The following is a 22558-nucleotide window of genomic DNA, read 5'->3' on the forward strand; positions in this document are numbered from 1 at the left end:
TTAATAAGGTTTTCATAACGTCTTTATGCATTTATAGTTTCTTATTCACAATTTATTTAACGACGATTTGCGATTATTAACTTAAACAGCATTAGCAAGCTGATCCTTGTAGTGGTGATGTGTTGTGTTTTTATGGACTGAATGTTAAAATACTGAGTTTCGGTTTCAAAGGGTTATCTGTTACTCTTAACTGCACGCAAGGATTTTCACTTATACGTCACTTCTACTAGTGACTGCCCAATTCTCTTGTCGTAACTGGCCATAGGAAATGTAAAGTTGTCCCTTGCATTTATTGAAAACCATGTTAGAGCGAACACATTCTTGACATCGGCAGTAGATGGAGATGAGTGGTCAGATTCACGCCCTTTCTGATTTATCCTCGTCACCCGTTGCGTAGGAAACTGGTGAGGATCTATCCGACCTGTTAACGGTAGCTACGAGGAAGATATCTCCGCTACCGGGAATCGAATCCCAGTGTGGCCTGTGGCCTTATTATGCCTGACTGACATACTATGCCATAAAGCAACACAGCACAGCCAAAATAGTATCCATTTTATTCACTGTTACTGTAGTAGCTGCTACGAAATTGCATGCTTCATTTTACAACGCTGCAGCACGAATACCGGAGCCCAGGTTATTGAAAACAGCTCATATCTCATAGCAAAGTTAGAAACGCTGTACGGTTCACATCGTGCCGCGTGGAATGGGGGGGGGGGGGGGGGCTTGAAGCATGCAGTTTGGTGATGACGGCTACTACATAGTGTAATATATATATATATATATATATATATATATATATATATATACACGTATTCAGTGTATGAAATAAAAATATTTTAATGAACTAAACCAGAGGTTCCCAAAGTGTGGGGCGCGCCCCCCTGGGGGGGGGGGGGGAGTGGAGAAACATTTTTAACATCCTTTGCTTGGTTGAGGCAGTTTAGTTGTCTTACAGTGCTGTATACTCATAGCTAAATTTTATGTCAAATCTGTTTGCTTGCACTTGTTCTGGAAGGGGGCGTGATATTTATGAAATGTTTTAAGAGGGGCGCAAGGTATAAACGTTTGGGGACCTCTGAACTAAACCATTACACACACCAACATTGGCATTAGCGAATCTAGATGAGTGTTCAAAATCACCACCGTTGGCTTCGTGGCACATTTGACAGTGATGGGCAACTGACTGACATCTTTTTGGGTCACTGTGTATAGTACTACCACCCTGTTAACTTCCATTCTCAACATCTTTCTTATGCAGTTAATATGAGTGACCCATCTAACCTCTCAGAAGATTGTGTACTCTCGGCCAAGCTTGCAGCATAATATCAGCGTCATCGAAGAATTAAGAAGTCTATAATAGTACCTGAAGCACAGCGTGGAGGCTGGGGGGGGCTTTTAAATTGATTGTTCTGTTGATTTAGGCGCTGCAGTTGGAAATGAAACAGACAACGAATTAAAAATAAATAAATAAAACTAACACAAATAAAATTTTCATTTTGCATTTTATTTACTAAAATACAAAACGGTTGACAGTTTCAGAGGACGAACTTGCTTGAGGTATATTGAATCAGTTGTTTCGTTAGTCATTCTTGTGACTGTTTTTTCTGGCGGGACTAATCGATTTTCGACTGATGTTTTGCTGTTCTTGAAAGTGACGTTCCATTCTTACTTCTAGATCCATTATTCTTAGAATCTGAAACATAAATACAAATTATAAGTGCATTTGTAAATACAGGCCACTAATACTGAGACCTATAATGTTCGTAAATTTGCTGCTGATAGTTTTCAGGTTAGAGCCAGTTTAATAAGAGAAATTATTATCGTGAACTACGAGAAACTTAAGAACCTTTTTTCAAATTGTGCATTTATCATACTGTGGAGATGTGGTACAGTTATAATTATTTCCTATTTTATATAAAGAGATAGTATTATGATATTCATGTATCTGCTCGTGCTACTACCTCCAAAGTAACTTCTGAACCAACTGGGCAAGTTTGAATCGAATTTGGTAGGCACATATGCTACGCCAATTTTAATTTCATATCGTTCGTAAGACCAACATGACGTGTGTGTCGAATTGTGAAATGCGATCTGTTCTAGTGGAGTAGAGTAGCATACGAACATTTCGTGTCGAAGAATGTGCAACAAAATGCGAAATTTTGATGAATTTGTTTTTGCATAGTGTAGATCTATTCTGCCTGTAGTGATAAATTCAGGCCAGTCCATAGCTTCCGGCTTATTTGCAGTATATAATAAACATTTAGGTACGGTATTAAACTGTTTACGGTTTATATCATAACACAGTTTCAAATGTACGAAATAGTTATGCAGTGGTTTCGCATAGTGATCGCATTACGAATGAAAAGTTTGACAAGCTGTAGTGTCAGGGGTAGACATAGCTCGCTTTTGCATTATTTGTCACCTGGTAGAAATACCACAGGGGAAACGAAGCGGAGGGAGAAATTAACAACAACGTGTGACAGAATTGTGTGGGCCTGTATAAAGTGTACGTTTCTGCGTATAATTGGTTCGAGGATTCTGAAGATACGTATTGCCTACTCCTACTGCACACGCAGTGTTATAGATGGAGCTGCTACCAGCGACATATAAGAGGTATAATATATATTGTGTGTAGCTGCTTTATAATGGTACAATGTTACGTTTAAATAATGAATGTAGCTACCGAACACCTCGGTACAGTGGTTAATAATCCTTTATATTCGGGAGATCCCAGGTTCAAATTTTATCTCGGAAAAACTATCCTGAGTAGTTTACATCAGTTCCTCTAAGAAACATTTAAGTGCCATAAAATAGGCCACGCATGATTCATTCAAATTCAAACTCCGTAGTTATCGAAACATTCTGCTCTGTGTGACCTCCACAGCTGGAAGTGCACCGTTGAATAATCTCAAGAATAGGAAATAAGTCGGAATACTATTTCTCAGTCCATCTTCGCGTAGGCATTCCATGATCTCTTCCCTCGAGGATTTCCGATCAAAATGTCATATACATTCTTCCATTCCCCTAAGCATGTACCATCCGTTTTAAACGGTTCGAATACTCTAGTCCGTTGCGACTCAGAATTAAAACTAAAAACATGTATTTTAGTTAAGAGACAGGAATAATTTCACAGGGAGTGAGTCGTAGGACCGATGTATTCCACGTGATTGTTTTGCGACCACCTTTATTACGTCCCCGTAAGAGAGTTATGAATAAAGATTTCAGAAATTCTGAAATGAAATCCGAGCTCACCATCGGCCGAATGAACTGGAACTGGAACTGGCGCTGGCACTGGATTGACTTGAGCCAAGTCCTCCGAAACCAGAACTGGAGCTGGATGCCTGACTCTGGCTTTGACTCTGACTGTAGCCACCTCCGACGCCACCGAAGTGGCCTCGGTGTCCACCGCCGTATCCGCCACCGTAACCGCCGCCGAATCCGCCGCCGTGTCGTCTGCCATAGCCGCCGCCAAACCCACCGCCGTATCCGCCACCGAATCCACCGTCGCCATATCCAGGGAACGCCATGCGCCTCGCTCGTAAAACGTATACAGGCGTCAGTTCAGAATCTGAAAACAACAACACGAACAGTTATCACTTGAAATTGTTTCCTGTTCTTCTTCATTCTCGGCGCCTATGTTTTTCATGTTTTCTGCTAAATAACTTCCTCTTATCTACTTATTCTTCCTTTTGAATCTTCCCTCCTCGTTCTTCTTCATCGCCCATTCTGTTTATTCTTTGCCCCTTCAAATTATCCTTCTTCAGAGTCGTCTACTATTCATATTATTTCATTTTTATCTTGTGGCATCTTTTCCTATTTAACCTTTCTGGCGCTTTCTTAGCAAAAGTTGTATAATACATGTATTAGCTTGCGATGTCTGTCCGTCCGTCAGCTTGGAATAACTCGAGAACCTCACGAAGACGGGAGACTTGTTGAAGCAAACCACATTGAATACAAGGTTAGAAATGAAATTATAAATGTTTCTTTGACACTTGTCACACAGTCTAAGAAAAATGTGAGAAATTCTAAATTAGTTTTAAAACGAAAATTCTGCCGCATATTTTAACACTTTGTACTAGATGAGAAGGGCTGAAGTTGATCATCGGTTGTACTGGCTTCAGCTTTTCTTACCAACGACCACGGATAACGAACAGTAAGCCTGTTTCGAAGAACTAATTACTTTGTGTCTGAATTTTATCCCCTTTACTTATTAAGCCTTTTATGCGTCTATCCATGAATCCAAAACACTGCGAAGGCCAATTAAATTTCTAGAAAAATGTACTGATTATTATAATGAGGCACTTCTATCATTTTGCTTCCTGTCTCCAATAAAAATGCAAATATTAACATATACAAACCTATAGTTTTGATTGTTGTTTTGTATGGGTTGAGGAAAGAACACAAAATATTTGAGAGGAAAAGATGTTTGAGATGAGGTTGAATAATGACAACCCGCCCCCATAAGTTGTACTATTCACAAAATATAATTAGTATGACACCAGTTAAGCTAATATTGTCGGATCATGTGGCAGGTATGTGGGAGATTGGTAACGCGTACAAAATTTTGGTTGGTATACCTGCAGGGAAGAGACCACTCGAAGACCTGGGTGTAAATAATACGATATTACAGTGGATCTTCGGGAACTAAGGTTGGGGGCTGTATGTTGGATTCTTCTGGTTAAAACTAGGGGCTATTAACACGCTCATGTGAATGTAATAATTAAACTTGAGGCTTCTTAAAGGCGGGATATTTCTTCACTAGTTGAGTGCCCTGTTGCTTTAAGAAGGGCTGTTCTCTATGTAATAAGTGAATTAGGCACTTCTTACCTTGACCCTCCTCTGCAGGGAAGTGTGGCATTGCCACTATAAAGGGCACTGCTATGAGGAAGGCTAATACGATGACACTCTTCATGGTTTTGTGGGTTGTGGCAGGTAGCTGCAGGCTGTGACAAATGACTGACTGCAAAGCAAATTCTTCTCCGGTTTTATACCCCTCTGGAGACGGTTCACCGCCGCCATGCCTTAATGATTTTGGGACTTCCCACCAGGTAGCTGCCAGATTCTACACATCGATACTTTGACGTCGGTTCAGCCCTACTGCCTAATCGCAGATATTATTTCTTTCGTTGCCCTTTCTAGACGTGCATAAAACTAAAGGAGCCTAGAAGATTTCTGTCTTCTGGGTTGTTGAGCTGTGTAGTCTGTACGTTGGTTAATATCGATCAGACTACACAGCGCAACAACCCAGAAGACAGAAATCTACATACTCACCGCTGTGAAAACCTCAAATCATACATAAAGGAGCCTCGTTCCTAGAAAAATGTGTAAGAACCAGAATGCGAACAACGAAGCAAAGTACTTACATTCCTGTCACTGGTAGTATAGGCCTGAAGATTTAAAGCCAAGCACATGCATGCAGCATAACCCTGAGCCAATTTAATCCGCCCCCGCTACTGATAATCATCCTATTATTGCCTTCCGATGCCCTTACGGCCCTTATAAGTGAAAGTTTTGGAGTAAAAAGATGTCTTTGGGTTGTTGCATCGTGTAGTCTAGTAGAAGTTTACATACATTTAGAGGTACTTGCTGCTTCAGTCTTCGGGACCATCACCCGGATGACAGCCACAGTCAATGTTAATGTACAGAGGTTTCGAAAAGGTGGACTATGGACTACGAAGTGCCACGGGTACGCGTTCGTAAATTTTGGTTTATTTAACGACGTTGTCTTAACTGCATATGTACATAACTTCGAATTATCGGATGATTATAAATAATGAATTGGAAGGAATTTGAGAGGAACTTGTAGGTTTATCATTTTTAATATAATATCCGAGCATTTGTCTGGAGGGACTGAAAATATTTCCGATATGCCTCGGTTCAGTCTATCTACGGTAATAGATTTAACCGAGACCTCGAATTTGTAATCAGGGAAATAATTTTTAAAGTCTCCAAAGATTTCTTTTCTCTTTCTTCCTTTCTCTCTGTATCCTTCATCCACTCCCAGATCTGGCTGCTTCGTACCACATTACTTAAAAGATTTTACCATGTAGGTTATCATTACCATATAATTAAATATTTTATATAAATATAACGTCTGCAAGTTATAAGTGTTGGTCTAAATAACGAAGAAGTTCAGATTAGGCACGTTGTGATACGTGTGTGAATCTTGGTGATGGATTGTGCAAATAAGTTGTACTTAAGACGTCACGAGTGTTAACATGTAGCTGCTGAGTGCAAATATCAGAGGAGTCCCCTCTGTTCAATGAAACATGTTGCTGAGACCAACTTTCAAATATTGGCCGTAAGGAAAATTCTAACTTCGTGAATCACTTTTAAAATTAACTCTTTCTTCACATAACTTCGGGATCCACATCCACTTCGTGTTATCGACCGTCAAAAGACACCCCAAACCAACCACTTCATTTAAATTTCGAACACTCAGACAGTAAACAAACTGATTTTCGAGATCGATTCTCGGAAATGGAATTTTTTCACTACTTGGTCCAGAAATGCTTTAAGAACCATCTGGGAAATTGTCGCGAAACTTTTCAGTGCTGATTACAAGAACAGAAACATTTAAACCAGAACAGACTATTCCGTTTTCCAAATAATATTTCCTGTTTTTATACTCAGAGACATAAACCTTCATTTATTTCAGACAGAAATCTATTACGGCGGATAAAAACAATATTCCATATCCAATAACTAATTTATAAATAGAGTCATAACAAATTTTCTCACGTAATTCTTTAATTAACTTGTGGATCTCGGTAAGGTCTATATTTTATCATATGCCAGTTTTAATTTGATGAGCCATTTTCAGATAATCGGTAAATTTTTTAGCATAGGAAGAATTGTACTGGATGAGCGGAAATAAAATGTTAATACTTCTGACAACTTTTATTAAATTTAATTTAAATCCCTTCTTTATCTTCGGCGATACAAATTTCGGATTGACACATTCACCTAGCGAATAGTGCGAAAAGGATTCATAACAAGGCCATAATCTGTTTCCGAAGATGATGGTGTGTTTGTGCCGACACACGTGTAAAGGCCTGTACGCACTAGGGCACATGTTGCGATACAAGTTGAGCGACTTGTATCAGGGGACATGAAACACCGATACATCCGTCCACATTTTATGTTAAGATGTCGGAAGAGGAGGTGCTCTTGACCTGTGCATTTAGCTGAACAGAAATCGAAGCGCAAAAAAAAGAGTGTGGGTAAGAAACTTTTTAGAAGAAAGGGTTACACGTTGTGTACTTTCAAACCTACAGATGTCAGACGAATCATTTTGCAACTTCACCAGAATGACGAGAACTGATTTCGAGGTACTGTTGCAAATGGTCGGGAGTTCAATTGCGAAGACTATCACAAAATTTCGAGATTCAGTGGAACCAGAGACAAGATTAGCCATAATCTTTAGATTTTGGCTTCTGGGGATTCCTATACATCTCTGATGTATACATTTATTTATTTATATTTATTCCACCTGAACATTGGCTGTGTTGGCTTAAAGTGTCTGATGAATCGCCAGGGTCCACATTATTCAAAATAAATAAATAAATGTTGGTAGGCAAACCAAGCTGGAACATACACTTCATCAGCTCCTGCACCACTCTACATAGAATTTTGAATCTTCTTTCTTTCGCGCATAAACTGTGAGCGAATGTTGTGCATTTTCGCTTCGATGATGTTTCGTGGTGTTCCCATTTCTTCCGCGATGCTGTTCCATGCATCTGTTTTTTTATTCCGATTTTTATAATCGGCATGTTGCCAGTTCCATAGACATTGATTTCCATGGTATAATTCAATCAATTTTAAAACACGATCGTTCGACCACTGTACATTCATTGCTGGTCCCGCGACACGTCCACACTGCACGCAAGCTATTGCAACACTCGAGACGTCCTTTGATGTTCCTTCGTGTTGCCGCCTCTCAACCGATAACCGGGCACATGTATCGGGACATGATATTTGTTGCGGAACACACTGCGACTTGTCGAGGCACATAAAGTGACTTTGTGCCGATACTATGTGCCGCGACATTTGTGCCCTAGTGCATACAGGCCTTAACAAAAGTACATGAACTCACAAAACAGGAAACATACTGACCCACAGATACAACAGATAATAAGATAATACATAATTATTATGACACTTATTACGCTGTAACCACTATTTTAGCGGATGTAAATATTTTAACTTTATAATGCAGGAACATTTTGGTATATTTTATCCAATATTTTACCCAAACAAATAACATGCACAAAGGACCGTGGTTTGCATTAATGCAGTGCAATTTATGTCATTCAATACGTGAACCTAATGATTACTACTTCCGGTCGAAACATGTAAATCGATAACGAATGAAAATTTAAAAAATATTGGAAAACGGGTTTGTAAATAGTGACCGTTAACGATTTTAAAGTCAACAAACGCAGACAGTACACCGGATGTTACACTACAGGTATGTCGGGATTTACTGGGTTTTGAAACTAGGGTTAGGGGAACGAGTTACAGACTTTTCTATCTTTCTCACTCATTAATTGTTCGGTTAAAGATAGATGGGGCATTAACGTTTCTGTGGATGGTGAATACCTGAAGAACTTGAAGAGGACGTCCATGTCCTCTCTTCAGACTGAGAAAAACCACGAAAATATTTTAAAAAGCAGACAGTCAGACCAAGACTGAACCAGATCCACCCTCCCTCCATCACAGAATCTACTACAGAAGCCTGAAGATAGGTTTTCTCCAGATGTTCCTACCACTTCAGGCGGATGTTTGACTCATATCTCGAAACTTGTAACGGACGCTACCTCTCACGTCCTTAGAACGTATTTACTTCTCTCACACGTCTAAATAACGTCGTAATTCAGCATTATCGTAATTATGATGTAAAATTAATTGATGTGTACATAGTGTAGGCTGGAAAAGGTGATGTTTGACAAACGTAAACCAACTCAAGGCTGAATAAAGAAAACACTAAGCAGTAAAGCGAGTGGCGAACCACATTCGAAGCTTACGTCACAGATTCGCCTGATATGGCATTAGTTCTTCAGCACTCGGAACTTTCCTTCGACTTCAGTCTTTCACAGCTCTTATTCCGTACTTCTTCCACTAGAAAACCGAACGATCTTATCGCACTCAAGTAACAAATCGAAATTATAACCATATTCGTATTAAGAGCAGATTTAAATGGGGTTGTTGCCACTGTAGGTTGGTTCCGGACCGTTTGTCTTCTGTTCTGTATTTAAATATGTGCACTGAAGCATAATTTTACCTGTTGTTTTATATGGATTTGAGACTTGGTTTCCAGCTCTGAGGTAAAGACATAAATTTAGGGCTTCAGGTTATAAATACAGGCATACCTCGTTTTATTGCGCTTCGCAGATATTGCGTTTTTTACAAATTGAAGGTTTGTGACAACCCTGCGTCGAGCAAGTCTATCGGCGCCATTTTTTCAACAGCATGTGCTCACTTCGTGTCTCTGTGTCACATTTTGGTAATTCTCGCATTGTTTTTTTAGACATAATGCTATTGCACACTAAACAGACTATAGTATAGTGTAAACATAACTTTTATATGCACTGGAAAACCAAAAATATTCATGTGACTCGCTTTATTTCGGTGGTCTGGAACCGAACCACCAATATATCTGAGGTATGCGTGTATAATGAAAGTGTCGATTGTGGTCGTCTGGATTGTGACAAAGTAAAGTATTGTTGGCGGTTACCCCACAAGGCAACGCGTCCTTCAAGCCCAACACCACAATCGACATAAAATAAAGATGTGTGAGAATAAGATGCTGAGGAGAGTGGACCTAGGGGAAATGAAGTAGCATAGGGCGGTTTGTCACCACTGTTTAATATATTGTAAGCATATACGCAAAAAGTAAGTAGGCCTAATACTACTTTGATCTGTAGCATAGAGATTGAGTGACTTTGTGGTTTATTCCTGTTTAATTTTCCAACAGAATAGTACGATTTGTTTTATAAGATATATTTGGAGTTAAGAACGAGGTCTTTATTTTGCCTTGAACTGCAAAACAATAACACTGTTTCATCACCTCCGATGATTCACATTGATTCTCATGAGGTAATAGTACGTAAACTGATCTAATTCTGTCAAGTAATGAACGGTAATAAGTATGTCCTCCAGAGGAGGGTTTCAAATGTTCATCCTCCATGTCTTCTCTTTTCTTTGAACAGTAAAATAACACCGGAGGCCTTGTTCGGCCCCAAGAACAATTTTCTTGTTTCCAGCGACCGTTGTCACTGGGGACGTCCTCTCGATCTGTAAGACGAAATGTTCATGTGTAAATTAACCCTGAGATAGTGTGAAAGTCAGAGACTGTAACATTAACTACTTCGCTTACCTAACTGTATTCACGCGTCCTCCAAGAGGCTGGAGGGAGAACGAACACTGACACAGCAGCGTAGAGCATTGCAAACCAAAGTAGCAGAGGGCATGCTTGAGTCATATCCCATTCATCTCCGGTTATAATTTCAATCTGATGATCGTCTTATACCGCTTTCCTTTGCCTTTTTCCCACCCCTTAACTCGCTGGAAGTGGTACCCGAAGTTCAATACAGCTGCTAATTCCAAAGAATACATCTAACTGCTTGTCATATTCTCTTCTGACCTTCATAGTTGACAAAGCGTTATTAATCTAACCATGATAGGAACATGAACTTAGCTGATGCGGTAATGTTCTTGACTTGTGTTTGTGAGATACTCGGTTTAAATCGCGGTTAGGCTATCGACTATTTACGCTGAGCCAGAAGAAAGTTAAAATGGGGCGCCGTAGTTATGTCAGTCCATCCACGCGAATTCAGGAAAAGTTCTTTGAACTCTTTATCTTTATTGTTCAAAGGAATTTCCTCATATTCAACGCAAATTAAAATCTCCAATTAATACAACTTCAATAAATCCACGAACCTTTGATATCAGTTTCATTTAATATCATAGAAAATATTATGGGCCTAAAGGTAAAGATCTGAAAGTCAGTTTTCTTCTGCCAAGTCTTGTCACTTTCCGGATTATAAGAAAACGTTTCAGATGTGAGAATTGGAGACATCAATTGTAGTGTTCTCAGTGGCGACAGATTTTCCTCAAACTATGTAGATACACTGTTCTTTAAAGAGTGGTATATATGTCCTCTTGCAAACTTTAGATTTGTGAATGTTCACAGTAGCAGACATGACGTCGCGGCGCGTCGGTTACAGTACCACACACATACAGACAGACGCTTATAAATGTAAGTTACATGTTCAGTAATTAGATTTTCAGGATTGATTTTACTCAGGTCCTTGTGGTGCATACTTAAAGTGCTGAGACGAGTTGAAGGATTAAAGAACAAATAGTTGTTTGAATTAAAAAACAACTTGCCCATTCTTTCTGTACCCCGAAGGTACGAACTGGGGTCTCCCGTATGCAGTAGCATGACTTGTGGCAACAGCGCCTCGCCCTGTGCTGAAGCTGTTTGCAATGGCAGTGACTACTCCAGGGCTGTTGGCATCACCGTCTTCAGGGTCACGATTTCTTCCAACCCCATAACCAGGGTACGCCCCGAACACTATGGGGAAGAACGAGTTGTAATACGGGACTTGGTTCCTCCCCCTTCCCTTCCCCTTGCCGCGGGTAAAGAACAATGGTTCGTCATCCTCTTCCTCTTCTTCGGAGTCGTCAGCCGCGGGACCTGGAGACACAAAAACACTGTCACAAATTGTGTATTCCTTGAACTACTGGTTTCGAAATCACATCATTACACAGTTTCTGAGTCACCAATCGATACACACATAATTCTTTTGTTTACGCCAATATCTGTGAAACCAATAACAGTAATTTGAGTATGGACAATCCAAAGAATCCACATTACAAGTCATTCTTTGTTAGTCTTCATGTAAAGAACATCCAAACATCGATGCGGGTAACCTTGAAAAATCTACGAAGACAGAATGATTGCTCTAATGTAAAGTTCTGGTAAGTATACTGTGATTTTGTACCAAGAGACAAACTGCTGACCCCGTGACATGAGAACTGATTGCATCAGATATAATAACTCTTCATGGTTCGCACAAGAATTATTCATCGCTTGTGACCATCAACCTGTTGACCAAACTTTCCAAAGTGGCCCGCAATCCGATCACAAAAGCTATTAATAATTATGAAGATTTTAAACGGTAAATTGATATTGTTATTGAAATGTAATTTTAGTTGACCATATGCTGATTCCTCGCTGGTATTCCTCAGATACGTTAGGATTTTGAGCAATTAGTGGAAAAGGAACACAGCAGGGCCTGGCACCAATACTGAAAATAAAATTCTTATGTACATTTTATGTTCTCCTTCTTTTAGTACGATTTTTTTATTGCAGTTGAAATTTTTACATGAAACATGTTTTTCTTGCTGTCATTTGACTTGCATACCAAAGTAAACGTCCATCTTTTCCAATTGGTCGTTCTACGATAAAGGTGTTTCATTTATGAATTTGAAATTTCTTTCTCTAGTAATAAATCCGGTCCATTGTACACCACCGCACCTAAAGCATTAATTTAACGTCACCCTCTTTAGTCTGAAATAACCTTGTAATAGGTGTGTTTCAAAATGTATGAGAACTTCAATCATTAATCAAGTCTTGGGATCGGGGAAGTTTTTTTATTCAGGGTTTGCAGAAAGAAATATAAAATTCATGATCGAAATTAAAACTTATAAGACCTTACATCTTACAACTTTAATTTGTATCCTTCATGAAAGTACGTTCTGGCCGCAAATCCTATGCTAAGTTATAAATTCTAAATAATATGATTGTACCTTTCTTGGGACCCTCTGTAGCAGCTGGAAAAGTTGGCGCTGAAGGTGGAACAGATTCTCCCTTTGCAGTTTCTTCAGCGGCCGGCTGATCCCCAAAGTAACCATTTCCGTTGTCATTTGGGTAACCAACGTCGTATCCCCCAACGGGTTTCTGTTCCTCGTTTCCATCAATAGGGTTGTTGCTAGGGGCTGGTGTGTCACTAGGAACTTCATGTTGGTGGAATCCGTTACCATTTATGGAATGTCTGTTTCCGTTTCCGTTAACATGGCCGTTACCTTTCTTCTTATTGCCGTTAGCGTCGTCGGGTTTCTTTGCGCCGTTACAATGCCTGCAATCAGACCCACCTCTGTTGCCATAATAGGCTGAGCCAGTTGATACCGTGTCTCCTGAAGCAAATGCAGTCATGGTACCCTGAGGATCGTACGATCTACCGTTGTGTCTGTCGTAACCTTCATGGGGCGTCGCGGGGTTGCGGTAAGGGTGGCCCCCGTTGCCGAAATATCCGTGGAACATCATCGCTCTGCCAGGATATGCTGACCGTTTCTCCCGTACCATTATAATTGGACTGCTCAAGTAAACCATGTCTGCTGAAATTGAAAATTATACTGGTAAAATTGTGGCAAACACATGCGCTGATTGTCCATTTTGAGCACTGCGTACAATGAAAATAAATTTATGGAAAATACTGTTAACCTTGGTGAAAATATAGGATTTATTTTTAATGATCAGACCGAGCTCCGTTTTAGCTCACGACGTACTGGTAGCCCACCTGAATCATCTTCTTGCGGAAGTGAAAGAGCGCGCGTTGCGATTATGGCGAGAAGTGCAAGGAGGAGACACTTTATCAGCATCGTTGGAAATCTGTAACAAAACCACACGTAGGCGAATAACAAAATTGTTATAAAATGTACTTTTTAAACGATGGTCGATAAGAAGTTGTAGTGCAAAATTTTCTATTACGAGCCAGCGTAATAAGGTCGCAGTAACAGAAACAGTTGAAATAATATATTTTAATTTGACATTTGTAATCAATTAAAAAATTATTGTTGAATTATGCATAATTACATTATGTTTAATGTTTTGTTTTTGAAGGTTTCCAAGGATAGGTATGACTTTTACACATTTGGTGCTGCTCCATGAGATTAGATGATACAAATTAAGTTTCACTTATTGACAGAATCTTCTACGTTTATTATGTAACACATTTTAATATGCGTTGTTAACTGCCTAGAATGTAAGTAAACACTTTGTAAATTATTCGTACTGTATAATATTCCGGTACTGGGTTTGAACGTTTTATTTTAAAAACATTCTAATAAAGTTTCTGATTTGGTTGGAAGCATCAACTAATTTTAGGTATTAAGCAGCTTTCATGAAAGTGATATAAACGTCAAGAAAACAATTCGGTTTCAGTTTGAGATATAAATGTTGTCGTTCTGTAAAATAATAACGATAAAATCTTATCTAAGTTCGCGAATATTGGTTCAGCGTCATAATTCTGAAGCAACTGAGACAATTAAATTTAGTAGAATGTTAATATTGGCTACATTAAGTTTATGGCCAGTGAATAACATGTAAATATCAGTCTGAGATGCAAGTACCAAATATTTTTGTGAATACAATGGAGGCTTGAGAGAAGCTACCAGTCGAGTTCGTTTCTAATTTTATTACTTTTTTCTTGTTATGTCTTTTTTTATTCTGGAACATACAAATACATGAAAATATTATTTAAAACAGAAATCTACCACGGTAAATTTTTTTCACCAGAACCGTAAGGTCTATATTCCTATATTGTTACTTACGATGTTGAGCCGAGAGTAAGCTGACAGACTGAAATCGTGTAGAAGTGCGATGCAAGCCGGTGGAGAGACACTACCGCCTTCTCGAACTGGAGTTTCTTGAGGAATTGCACAAACCTGCACCCGTTTTTATACCGGTCGTTTCCTCTCAAGACTTTGTATCAAACAACCAGCTTTTTGGCATCCGCCCAGAAGGACATCCCAAGAGTCCCGTCCATTTTTATCAGTCATTCAAAGCAAGACACGCTGTAAGCATACGCAGGTATGCTGTGGCGTGTGTGATGTGCCTACATCTAACTGGTACCGGCGTGTGGTATTATAAAAATGGAACCTCCCCTTTTTCATGACTGACTTTTCATGTTAAATCGTCGAATGGATTAAAATGATAATGAATGGACAGTAGCCAAAGACATGAATGTAGGTGTTCGTGGTGTATTTGACCATAGTTTTCGGGCATTACTTTGGAGAGACTGCTAAAGACCACGAAACAGCCAAGATAGCGAGTAACATTACCAAAACTCGAACGGGTATCTACCACCTGGATAGAATCCTAGAGCTTTGTCGCATTGCTAAAAGGATCGAAGTTCTGTTCTGGAGCTGTAAGTTAGTATTTAGTTCATCAAAGGATTAGTCTATGGGTGATTTATAAATCGTTTTCTGTAGCTGTCCAACAGACGCGACGGAGACCTGCATTGGGCCTTACCCATTATATACAGTTCTCAGATCGGTAGGGTGACTCGCCTGGCTAGCGCTTGGAAGGTCGCCAGTTCAAATCCCGACAGAACGTTGATGCTTTATGCTGGAGGTCTGCATGGTCTCGGAACTGGTCCTGGTAGCACAGACGATGTTCGGTTCTGGAATGGTTTAGGGCCTGGTTTAAATGATACGTTATATAGAACATTATTTATTTATTTTGTAAATAAAAAGTTTTTCGTAGTTGCGCTCATCTTACGTTCGTGATACAGTCGATCTCTGAAAACAAATCCCAGCGAAGTGTTTTTGTCTGGGATTCTTGTAGCTGCCTCTTCTCAGAAACAGTTCGGGTTAACACCTTACAAACATTCGCCGTTTCTGTGTTCAGTGTAGCTTAGAAAACAAAAGGCTTTCATTTGTTTCTTCCTATAATTTGAAACTCATTTATTATTTATAAATTTGATCTTATTGATGAGAAACAAAAACTAAATTTAGCTATCAGAAGATGACAAAGATGCCATAGACAATTTAGGCGTTCAGACAAGATATTGTACGGTTGAACGAGATATGTCGTTCATATCATGAGTAGAGTTACATAGGTTACGACCACACATACTTTCCTATTCGTCACACACATGGCCATACGTTTGACGTTACATGTCATCTGTAGTTAATACAGTATCGAAAATGTTCCAATAAGCAAGTATACTTTTTTTTCTGGTTGTAACGTATTCATATCCTATGCCTAGAGCTGTTTTGGCATGTGAATCAATATGCACCTCATCTTTCTTCTGCCTTCTCTGAATTCGAGCCCACAGACGCGTCATCTCTAATAACCCCTAATATTCCCTTTCATTGCCAACTGTGGACATCGCTAGCCCACAAGCATTCAAATCAGAGAAAGAGAGTGAGGAGTGTCGACGCTGGTCTGATTTATAACCGTGTACTTGTAGGTACATACCTACGTTTCGGAGGAAAATACAGTATCCATCTTCATGATAAATAAGGACGGAAAGGGAAGACTACGTATTTATTTGCAATTAAAATATAGTTATTATAAAATCTTCGTTGTACATTTTCTTTATTTGAATTTAGTATGATATAGAACTAAATGCAGAGGAAATCAAATAGTCTATATGTTAATGCCTCGTCGCCAGAATTCAACACAAAATCGTAATATTTATAAATATAACTAATAAACTCGTAAATAATATGGCAACGTTTAAATATTTGGGAAAGACAAGAACACGTCTAAACTGCATCATCGAGAAGTTAAGAGGAAATTTAATTTGGGAAATGCTTCAGAATGTCTTATCTTCCCGTCTGCTGCCTACAGTATACAAAATCACTATCCTACCTGTATAGGCGTGAAAATTTTAATTGTGGTATTTAAGAACAGGGTGCTGTGGAGTGTATTTTTATCTAAGAGACAGAGAGAGGGGTTAGAGACTGGAGGAGAAAATTCCATAATGAGAAGATTCATAATAAAACGTTTTCACCAAATATTATTATGGCGCAAAATTATTAGGGTACAATGGCTAGATTTTGTGATGATGACGATGAACATTCGTGTTGTATAATAAGAAATTCTTTATCGTCTGAATATTAATCGTAACGGAAATATCAGTTCTTGAGTTAACTAACCCTATGATTTGTTAGTTGCTTCGGATATATTCTGTCCAAACATGAACCAAGAAGTTAACACGTCAGTAATTTAAATCGAAATTTATTGATTGATTATTTGGTTGTTTAAAGTAATTACTTAATGGGTCAAATGGCTTGTTGTTTACTGGCTAAAAGCGAATTTTATTAGTGTTTAAGGAATACGAACTCCTGAAGCTTCAACTGTCTTGGCGCAATGTTTTTATCTGTGCATGAATGTTAATATGTTTACATACTTTAGTGCGCTCATAGGTAAAACATTAATTTCTGTAACGATTTATTAGGAATTACGTCTCTATTTTGTAGAAAATATTTATCCCATTTGCGACCTACGGCATGTCAGAATTCTTCGTCGAAGTCGCATACAAAGATTCGGCATACAGAAAATCTTTCCGCTTGGAAGATATATTTTGTTTCAGTTAAAGTGAAATAAATTGAGTCCAAGGTTCTCCTCTTGGAAAAGGTAGCTGTCTTGATTTCTTCTGTTGCACTTACCTTGCACCTTAGAATTTCTGTCGCCTTGCTCAAGTTCAACAGCTGAAACAACTATGACATGGTTTGACTCCAGGTCCCCAGATGTGCAAGTTCTTCGATGAATGCTCTTCATCCTCAGTCCGGTATGACCAATGTTTCCTTCTGACCGTAATACGTTTAATTCACGCTGATCCCGCATTTTGGCTAGTCTCGAAGTAAATTTAATTTACTTTATAACCAGACAGGAGGTATGTAAGATTTGAGGTTTTCACAGCGGTGAGTATGAAGAAGACAGTAATCTTCAGACAGGAGGTAGTTGGCAAACTTTAATTATTGCATTATTATATTATTATTACTGCGTCCTAAGCAGCCCATTCCAGGATTCATCTCATGCTAGTTTAATATTAAGAGTTACAAATAATTGTGTAGTTCAAGTAATAAAGTTTTCAATGTCTTGTTCTGTCAGACTCTCCTTTCTTTAACTGACAATGCGGTCCAAGCCACGTGTCAAATACAGAAACTGGCTTGGAGCTTGACAATCCTGATTTAATAGTACCCGAATGCCGACAATTGATGGGCATTCTTTGGTGGCTTCAGAATGTCAGAAATCACGGATGTGTCCCAACGTCTACCTTGAGACCCCCCGGTAATGCGTAAGGCTCACAACCCAATTATTCTCAATCCATCCAACCGGCACGATCCTCAGAACTTAACCAACCTTGCAGTAACCGTCACCAAACTGCATGCTTTAAGGCCGCGAAAGGACTTCGCCTTCCCAAACCGAGCGACGTTAAGTCAACAGTACAGCGTTTACAGCTTTGGTACGGTGCGAGTTCCGAGCTGTCTTCACTAACCTAGGCTCCATTGTTCGTGTTGAAAACATTGTACATTTTTGCTGTGACCTTGATGCTTGCAACTTATTGAAGGATACTGTAGTTTATGTCCGGCAAGTTTTTGAATGTTACATAGTGATATTTATGGATTAGGACTGCTTCGCAATGACCGTTGTTTTTCTCAGTTCCCAAAAGACCATAAAGTTGCACGGTACAAAAAACAAAAGCAATGAAGTTGGATTGTATCAACCACAATTGAATTAAGGAACCACGAAACATAACCATGCCGATCTTTCGACCAAACGATCAGTGGACACCCCATCTAAACCACACAAACCAGTGTTTCTGAATGTTTTGCAATTGGCGGCACAGCTGCCGTGGTCTTCATCACGTCACACCACGACAAAACACGTGTTACGTGTAATTAGTCTATCCTCGAATTGTTCCTCCTCTGTTTTCATTTAAGTAACATCTGTAATGTGCCTTTACTGTTCACAGGATCATTTGACGCTCGTTTGGATGTATTTATTCTTGAAGATTTCTGTCTTCTGGGTTGTTGCTCCGTGTAGTATGGTAGATGTTTACCAACGTTTCAGAGGTCATATTACCTTCGTCATCAGGACGCAACAACCCAGAACACAGAAATCTTCATACTCACCGCTGTGAAAACCTCAAATCATACATTTGTCTTACCTCTCTTCCATCTCACGTGATTGAGTATATAGCGTGAATTTTTAACTTAGTGTCACTTAGGACCATTTTGTTTTCAAGGACGTTATACGAAAGAAATGGAATAGAATAACGAAAAGATCGTAAACTCGCGTAACGATGACTCCGCACCTCGTAATTCAACATTGGAATTTCTTTGTACTAGCTGAATAAGGAACATAGCTGGAAAACCTGTATTCTGCGGAGCATGCGCAGAACGCCGTTTCTTAGACTTTACTTATAGGCGAGACTGAAAAAAGACTAGCATGAAGACACGTAGTGCCATGTGTATACAATCTTGCTATAGTTCTGTCCGCGTAGTGTTGGAAACCTAGGGCTGAATGTTGCAAAATTAAAATTCATAATCTGTGCTCCTCACAAAATATTGCTGTTGTTAAAACAAAGTGTTAAGATGAGTTAGACATGTAGCAGAAATGAGACATGTGCAGTTTTGATCGGCAAACCTCAGATGAAGAGACTCTTTGGGAGACAAAGAGTCTCTTCATTTGAAGAAGAAGAAGAAGAAGAAGAGACTCTTTGGGAGACAAAGGCGTAAATTGGGGTTTGACGTTATAGTGTATCTTAAGAGGAACAGGGTGTGACGGAAGGACTTTCTACATCTGGATGAGGATTCAATGAAATATCAGCTTTTGGTTCCACAAAGACGGGGATATCTTGAGTACTTGGGTAAATGTAGGTTCTCAGGACTTTGCCGCATGGATTTAGTTAAGTTGAACTTCAAGATGGCTATCTACTGCGTTGTACCGCTACAATCCACAAGACAGCCATCGTATTCACCGCCATCAGAACCTGAAATCCTACTAAGTTGAATGTCCTTTCGGACTTCGCACATCCATTCTGTTCTTTTGGAAGCTCTGCCGCGGTCTTGGTGTGCTTTTGTTTCATAATGCTGAATCTGTTCGGGTATCCCTTCATCTACCATGCAATTCAAATGCTTTATCCACCGTTGCCCATGTTCGTCTGCGTTATTTTGTTCTTACTGCGTTTTTAGTTATTTTAAGATATTTTCAGTTTTAATATGGTCTAGCCTAGTACACCCTTTAGGCTAGGGACCCACTGGAGCGACTAGCCGCACGCGGCTAGTCGCGCCATTGGGTCCCTAGCCTTAATCCTGTATGTATTGGATTCGTATACCTCTCGCTTTAAATAGATATTATTTCCTTTAACGACATTAAAAAAATTTATCTTGGTAATGGTTGAGTATGGTGTTTTCTTTGAGCTACGAAAGTAAATTCGAAAATATTATGAATACTAACTTCGGCTTCAAAGGGTTGACATTGAATTGTTTTCAAGTATCTCATTTCTACCGACTATTTTATTTATGTGTTGTTTTAATTGTCCAAAGATTTACTTTACAAGCTACAAGAAATTCTGATATGCTACCGCCTTTGAAAATAATTTGTAAGTGAAATTTGGAGGATTTACCCTGACATTTTTCAGACTTGTCTTTTTGAAAAATGTGACTAAACGACTTGCTCTGTAGAGACAGCTTCTAGCTCAGGTGTGTGTGCGCACGCGCACACGTGAAGATTGTTTTATAGCTTCCTGCCAGACGCAAGATACACGGTCTGATTATTGAGAGGCTTGAGTAATTCCATTCCCTCGCGTTATATTCCGTAGCGAGGTCATTTCAGCGCCTGATCTTTCAGGCTTCCACGGACGGAGGTCGTCGCCTAATCTCGATTCCACTCGCTTTACCCATCATCCGTTGCTACGCCCTGCCTGGACGACATTTGTACAGATAATGACAAAAGACAGACCCTACTATCTACGTACTAGATACTAGGTACTCCGTGTCCATTATTAATCCAGATTGGCTAGGTGTACTGCCAAATTAGCGTTCTGCTTCCACGTCGGTAAACCAACTCCATGCAGCATACATAGTCCTTCTTGACAAAAGCTGATAGCACGAAGAGCTAGTCTAGTGATTCTGTGTCTTTTAAATAACGCGAAGGTTCATTTCAGCGCTTATAAGAACTCGCAATTGGGCCCTCATGAGCTAGATGAATCCAATCAACACCCTCAAAAGCTATTTACTCAAGGTCCAATTTAGTATTATACTCCCCAGTTAACGGAGTGAGAAAATGTTGTCCTATTGTGTCCTCGTTCTGACAAATGCGGGTGGGAATGTAAGATATATATATATATATATATATATATATATTTTATTTGCGGCAGTCCGGCGATAGTTAGCAGTGCCAATGCCATGTCTCAACGCGTCTCCATCACAAAATCATGAATTCACTCTGTGGGTAAAATAAATAGTTATTTAATATTAATGTAGATGGTATATATGTAACAATTATGCATTAAATAATTAAGTTGGAGTTTATAGACATAAATGGATTATTAAATTGAAATTAATAAGTATTATTTCGCAATATTTGTTACTACATCTTGCTTTATTGTATCTTCCTTATTTCAGAAAGATCGCGTTCAGGAGTAGCACGTCAAACAGACAATTTCGAGGTAGATGGGGCCAAAAAACGTGACAGTTCTTTGTGATTTTGCCAAAGCACGGTCAGTGCTTATGCCATGTTTACATCGGTGGAGAGATGACGGGGTGGGAATCAACCTGACATGTTCTCATCCGACTCTGACAATTTTCTCCTGTTGGACGTTTAAGATCTCATACAATAGAAAAAGTCCATGTTTGAACACACGGCTATATAAAAGTGTAAAATGCGATATTACTTCTCTCTTTATGCCACAAAAATTTTGTTTCTCGTGATGGATAGGTGGTTTCGTGTATGAGTAGTTCAGTATTATTTAATATGCATGCATTCCATTTATCCCGGTCACTGCAGAAGGCGAAACGAAGCAAATGGTAATAAACAAAATGTACCTAGAAGCATAACTATGCAATATGTAGAATAAACTTACAAATATGCTTTAAGAGCGTGTCTTGCCATATAAAACACATTTAAATATAGGCCACGAAAGACTGCCTAACAAGACAAATACAATACAATAAAAATTAAAACTTCAAAACCAATAAAGAGAGCTCTTAACAACAATTTAGGTATACGTCGTTAAAATAAATACAATACCCTCAAAATAGACCTTGGATATAATTCACGATACAATAGCTACATGAACTACGAATAAATACGTGAAACCTTGACATAACAGAAGGCACAGGGGTTTCAAATAAGACGCAGAACTCGAAAACAGGTCTACACACAACGTAATTCTTATCCAACTCTTAAACAAATGTAGGTCTGTATGCGGTAATCAGGATAGGACAGTGAGTGTGCGGACCGAGTTAGAAGGCGTGACAGAAGGCATGTCTGAAATTTTACCTGGCCCTGGAGCACGAAACAGTATGGACTCACCGTGCATCCAAACGAGGTCATGTCAGGGTCCAGCCAAGTTGCTAGAGCAGGTGTATGGTCGTGTCGAATTTAGAGACAATGGGCTGAATTTCGCTGTTAAGGTTTTCGTGTCGACGGTTTCTTCTACTGACGTCATCGCTGAGGTTATTCTATAGCAAACCGTTACTCAGCGGCTATAAACCATTTCTTATGGTGTATGTCTTGTATTGCAAATTG

General features: G+C 39.2%; 3 protein-coding genes across 4 annotated transcripts in view; 1 reads left to right on the top strand and 2 right to left on the bottom strand.

The window, feature by feature from the left end:
* Nucleotides 1–22558, top strand: part of Asap (ArfGAP domain of ASAP) — a 180350-nt gene that overhangs the window by 5975 nt on the left and 151817 nt on the right. The window lies entirely within an intron of this gene.
* On the bottom strand, nucleotides 1484–4996 carry LOC110835383 (uncharacterized). Its single transcript, XM_087351901.1, has 3 exons — nucleotides 4828–4996; nucleotides 3253–3568; nucleotides 1484–1693 (listed from the first exon to the last, which is right to left on the bottom strand). Coding segments are annotated over exons 1-3 (402 nt in total). The 5' UTR covers nucleotides 4913–4996; the 3' UTR covers nucleotides 1484–1692.
* Nucleotides 9935–14778, bottom strand: LOC110835378 (uncharacterized). 2 transcript variants are annotated; one of them, XM_022075532.2, is made up of 5 exons: nucleotides 14620–14778; nucleotides 13587–13678; nucleotides 12817–13401; nucleotides 11392–11701; nucleotides 9935–10296 (listed from the first exon to the last, which is right to left on the bottom strand). In XM_022075532.2, the coding sequence occupies exons 2-5, from the start codon at nucleotides 13666–13668 to the stop codon at nucleotides 10275–10277; spliced, it is 999 nt and encodes a 332-aa protein (XP_021931224.1). In that variant the 5' UTR covers nucleotides 13669–13678; nucleotides 14620–14778; the 3' UTR covers nucleotides 9935–10274. The 2 variants fall into 2 exon arrangements, with proteins under 2 accessions (XP_021931224.1, XP_021931223.1); XM_022075531.2 differs by having other exon boundaries at nucleotides 12817–13404.

This window comes from Zootermopsis nevadensis, unplaced genomic scaffold (assembly GCF_977971745.1).
Source record: "Zootermopsis nevadensis isolate Lab colony 2312 unplaced genomic scaffold, Znev_1.0 Znev_ptg000020l, whole genome shotgun sequence".
In the NCBI taxonomy this organism is placed as follows: Eukaryota; Metazoa; Arthropoda; class Insecta; order Blattodea; family Termopsidae; genus Zootermopsis; species Zootermopsis nevadensis.